The 5,856-nt window shown below is 35.1% G+C and overlaps 1 protein-coding gene across 1 annotated transcript in view; it reads right to left on the bottom strand.

Moving 5' to 3' along the window:
- Nucleotides 1-44: 44 nt before the first annotated feature.
- The window catches only part of LOC102675997 (SNF-related serine/threonine-protein kinase), a 25,291-nt gene continuing 19,479 nt past the window's right edge, over nt 45-5,856 (bottom strand). Inside the window, 1 exon segment of the mRNA XM_006614432.2 lies at nt 45-5,856. This exon segment is cut by the window's right edge and continues 15 nt beyond it. Coding sequence (XP_006614495.1) covers nt 5,089-5,856 — 768 coding nt within the window. The 3' untranslated portion in view covers nt 45-5,088.

Here is a 5,856-nt window from a genome sequence, read left to right as displayed (position 1 = left end):
TACATTCAACGATTTTTTTTTTTTTAATTTCTTTATTTTCTTTCTTTTTTTTTTTTCTATTTTCTCGCGGATTTGTAAAGGTACCTCTAATTTAATAATTATTCGCGTAGAAAGTGATCGAACTGAACGGACACACGGCGTACAATTCTACGATTGTTTCAAAGGGAAAGTATATTTGTGTATGTATGTGTCTGTGTGTAAGTATATGTAATTGGTCAAGCTTGAATTCACCACCGTGATCCATAATGCCCGGTAACAAAGCACGTCACTCTGGTTCCGGATAGCTCTACAGCTAAATAGCAAAATTCACGCGTCATGGTTTCCCTGCTCTCTTTTTCTTTTAACTCTCTCACACTCTCTTTTTCTCTTTATTCTTCCCTTCACCTTCTTTTCTTAAATCTCCATTGAATGGAAATAGTTTTAATGCCCGTTTTACACCTTGGTCGCGATTCGTTGGGACTCGAAACGATGAACAAATTCGTTGAATGTAAATTATTATTATTATTATTTTTTAATATTACTATTCTTTTTTTTTTTTTTTCTTTTTTTTCTTTAACAATTCACCTATAGGATAAGGTGCACATTCGATAGCACTATCACGATTCGAATAAAACGTGATTGAAGAAGGGTGATTTTATTGGTGACATCATATTCGACATATGATTCGTTCGTTTCTTTTTCTTTCTTTCCTTCTTTTTTTGGTCTCGTCGAGTCATCGTCATCGTACGACACAAGGCATCCAAGCGATTATGGAAATTTATTGTACGATTTGCTCAGTCTTTGTGGAGGAAGCAAACGATCTCGTTTTCGAAGTGACGACACGAGGGTGAGAGAAGTTATATTAATAAGAAAAAAGCGAAAAAGGGGGAGGGGATTGACGATCGTCGGCAGTGACGATTGGAAAAGATCGTCCTTTTTTTTTTTTCTTTCTCTCGCTCGTTCATTCTCTCTTTCTTTCTTCACATGACGTACAATAAATAAATTGTATTACTAAAAAATATCTGGCTCGGTACATACAGTTTTACGCATAGATTCGTACACCTGATGTACAGTTTAGGTACATACAAACGCTCTTGGCCTACTTGGGAGGGACATGAAACGTCGAATTATTAATGAGGTGCTATTCGAAATCGGATTGAAGATCGGATTGTCGGCTTTGTTTTGAAAATACGCAAATCAAAATATTATTGAGAAACGTTGGTTTTTAATATTGGATTAACACATTCGGTATAATGATATGTGTATAATATAAACAAAATAAAAGTTACTAGAAAGTTATATGAAAAAATTTATAATACATACTAATTTATTCATTAATTAATAATGTCTCATGCTTGAAATTATTATTTATTCAAACATAAAACATTATTAATCAATCATTAATCTAAAATTAATTATATATATGATACTAATGAATGCAAATGTAGAATAGGAGAAAAAAATAGAAGAAAGATAGAGAATAATAGAAAGGGGCATTTTAAAATTCTGTTATAACATAATAGACAATAAAAATATAATATCCACTAAATGTATAAAAATTTAGATTTTCGTGAATATAGAACTAAATAATAATTAACATTCGAGGACTCTGAATATAAGCAATTCTTTTTTAGAAAAGATTTTCATTCTCGTTTTCATTTTTATCAATACTAACTAATATGGATATCCTTACTTTCGAATATTTTCGAAAATTGTAAAAAGGTAAAATGTATAGTAAGATCATTAAGAAGAAAGGAACATTATACGTATAAAATAACTATATCATTTCTATCCTAATTTTTCGTTCTATCTTCTAATCTATGAAAGCAATGAGACGAATTTTGGACTGCGATGATGTGGTCCCTGTTGTGATATTAAATTTCAATTCTAAATTTATACGAATATCTAGAATTAGATTGTGTTATGTCAACGAACAATAGTTATATATCATATACAGCGAATTTAGAAAAAGAGACTAAATGGCACAAACGATTTCTACGATTCTATCTAGATATTGAAAAATTGTTATAGATATGTTTAGAGTGTCACAAACGCACTATATTGCGGTAAGAAATACTGACAGTGATTCACAACTAGAGCAAATAGTTATCCAGCATTACTACTTAGTAACTCTTTCTTAGAAAATATCAATCAGTTAAGAAGAATTGAAGGATTTACAGAAAAACGACGCTTGTCAATTTTTATTTTTTTCAATAATAAAAAGATATTTTTCATTTTCATTCAATGGATTTGAATTTTCTTTATTAGAAAATCAAATTATAAATAATAATAAAATATTAAATTATTTATATTAAATCAAATCATAATTAAAATTTGACAAGAATTGTATTTGTTATAAATCCTTCAATTGTTATATCAGCAATACCAATGAATCCTTAAACTCCAATATGAAAGGAATATATCTTTTCTAAAAATGTATCGCTTATGTAATAAGTCCTAGAAATACAAATTTACGAAATACTCAACATATTTTATTTCTTTATAACCCCTTGCTTTAGTAATTACTTAGTAAATGTTAACATGAGAATAATATAAAAATATTATTCATAATGTATAACTTAAATAATTGATTTATGATGAAATATTAAAAATAAAAAATTCAATATAAATTTTATTAAATTTATCTTAAATTTATCAATTATTACTACGCATTATTTAATGTTCAAAGACAAGGGGTTAAATACTTAACTTTTTTTCTATTATGCTATTAAAACAAATACACAATTTCGATCTTCAATCGATGCACCACCTCATCATAGCGACATATATGTATATATATATATATATTTATATATATATATATAAAAGGTGAAAAAGCGTGTGCACGTACATCGCTTAAGTTCAACGAGAATTCTGCCGAATGGCCCGCGTTCTATATTCGAAGCAAACAATTTACAGAGTTCCGTGAAGTTTCACAAAGTTCTATCTGACCTAATCTTCAGCAGCTTTATTGATCGACGCAGAAAAGGAGCGTATTTTGTCATGGATAAATTCCCAGTTACATATTCTACTCTCTACAGTTACATTTGTTTCAGCAAATATTTCTCATGAAGCGACAGTCATCCTGCGTTCTCCAATAAAATGAACGCGTGCATTCGGCAACGATGACGATGACGTTCAGAATGAAGAGGATGAAGAATGAAGTACGCGCTCAGCCGGCAAGCGCGCCGACACTTGCTGCCAATAGCTTCGATGAATGAAGAGGATCGTCTCTTGAACTTGACGACGAGAAGAAATCGCGCATATACAGATCTTTCAATTACGAAAATTTGTCCTAGGAGATTTCATTTCTTTTTTCAATTCAAAGAATTTCCAGATCTTTATATTGTCGCTTTGGTATCAGAATGTTGAATCTTCTTGAAGAATAGTTTTTCTTTTGATTTATAACTATGATTTACAGTTCAAAAAAAAAAAAAAAAAACAGTCAAGTATAGCAGTCTCTTGTTCATTGATTTAACTAACAGTGATCGATGGGCAAAACTTTTTGATTTTTATGCCCTTGTGGTAGCAAAGTTATATATTTCCTTAAACCTTGTACCTTATTTTAAAAGTTGTAGCAGCAACTTTACTCTTATTCAGGTCACTTTGTTTCTCTTTCTGTTACTCAAGCACTCTATAAAACTGAAAGTTTAGAACTTTTCACATTCAAACTTTCTTTTGAAGAGTTTCAATGCTTCCTTTCCTATGCACATCTTCCATCATTTCCACTCGTATCGTATCATCGTATTTATCCCCTAGGACGTAATAATAATAATAATAATAGTAATAATAATAATAGTAATAATAATAATAATAGTAGTAATAATAATAATAATAATGATAATAATAATAATAATATAAAAAAAGATAGTTTAAAAAAATTCAATATCTTCCATTTTCCTTTGTTATTTTTTCTTCTTCGTCGCGTCAGATCTTCGCGTATAGCACCACAGACGTTCCTCGATCGATACACTATACGCATAAGCCTAATCGATTAGCGTGTTACATACAGAAGTATAGTCTCCCTCATGAAGAAAACACGAGTTTTGCTCAATCACTGGAGCAGGCTACTGTGCAACACGAATATATTCTACGTTACACGTAGGAAAAAGTAGAAGGATCGCAATCTATGGAAGGAAGTAAAGGAGTAAAGAGAAGGATAAATGGGGAGGGGAGGGGGAGGGGGGGGATAAATAGGCAGACAGATAAATAAAGCGGAACAAAGAGGAAGAACCTTCGAGGTTGCGAGATTCCAATGTCCATGGACGTCGGATGATTTTTTTTCCTCGCGTGCGATTCGGTCGATGTCTGCATTACAATAACTAAGAGAATGACAATATTAATAATTATAGTTAATAATAATAATCATAATAATAATAATCATAATAATAATAATAATAAAATATCAATAATAATAATATTAATAATAATAAACTCTGTAATTTTTAATATAGGTTTGTTCACACGGACTAGATACACTTCCCGCAGAGCGAAAGATCGATCGATAACGCTCTCTCCCTCTCCAATATGACCCTTACTATTCTAGTCTCTTTCGATTACGCGTCGCGTTTGAAAAGGACAGGATCGGGATACTGCTGGCACAGCATCGGTCTATTGGAGGGGACATGACACGATCGATTGAATACATTGACCATTGTGACGCGTGCTGCGTAATCGGCTGAGAGACCGCGGTTGTTAACTACACGATCAACACGACGCATCGCGTATAGAAGATCCTCCTTATCTTGCGTTTAATCGTGTCACACCACGTCTTCTTGCGTATCTTCCTTTCCATCATCTTCCACTCTCCTTTTCCCTCTACCTTCTTCTTTCTCCCTCTCTGCACGCAAAACGACCATCATGAAATTGATTGCACTTCGTAATAATCGTATCTCTTTACGTCTCCTTACGTTCCCTTGCGTCTTCTTCTTCGCGCCTCCTCTCCATTTCCTGATCGCAAGCAATCATTACTCGTCACGGAACAGTGACGATTCTCGTCTACTCGGTCGCTTGGACCATGATTCCAGCGACTTCAGGTCAAAATTACGCGACCCACGGTGTCTTTCTCCGTCGTCGTTTGTGCATCAATCTACTCGCCGTGCAGATTCATCAACAGAGACTACAACATTTGGATGCATCGCCCAGATGGATGTGGCATACCGCGGGCAACGCGCTGCAACCTTTACCTACCACGCTCTCTTGGACCAGATGCGACAGACCCAAGTTCTGATTGATGTCCCCATCGCTGCCACGATGCTGATGCTTCACGTCGCACCATTGCCGACGATCCCGCCACTTGTCGTCGGCTGTGGCGCAAAACAACATGGATTTCGGCGACGGTGGACTGACACGGTCTCGAGCAATGCTGCCGCAAGATCGAGCCTTGTACAACCTCCCTTTACCGAACAATCCTGGCAATGGAACACAAAGTTTCTTATGCACAGCGAAATATCGACTAAGCAACCGGATTTTCCTGTTCTTGCAATCGTTCCTATTCATCGACCCGTTTCTATTTTCTTTGTCGTTGGACGGTATTTGATTAACCGAGCCACCATTCAATTCCCTTTCGTCGCACATCTCGATCCTCTGACAAGCATCCCGTTGCGTTTCTTGTTTGGTACATCTGCCGTTGGGGCTACAATTCGCGTGTTTATTCGACGGTTGAGATAACGAGGACTTTCCGGCGCTGAGGGACCAACTTTGCAGAAGCCTTGCTCCGAAACCTTTGGCCTTTTGAACAGTCGTTGCTGCTTGAGACAAGGGTTGAGGAACTCCATGAGAGCCTGTACTGCTCTGCGATACCGACGACGACGACGAGGACATGCTTTGAACTCCTAGAACAGCGGAGTTGCGAGACACGTGATGATTATGACACGC

The sequence above is a fragment of the Apis dorsata genome, unplaced genomic scaffold, assembly GCF_000469605.1.
Source record: "Apis dorsata unplaced genomic scaffold, Apis dorsata 1.3 scaffold_177, whole genome shotgun sequence".
In the NCBI taxonomy this organism is placed as follows: domain Eukaryota; kingdom Metazoa; phylum Arthropoda; class Insecta; order Hymenoptera; family Apidae; genus Apis; species Apis dorsata.
The sequence above is the reverse complement of the archived record's forward strand: the minus strand, read 5'-3'. Positions and strand labels throughout refer to the sequence as shown.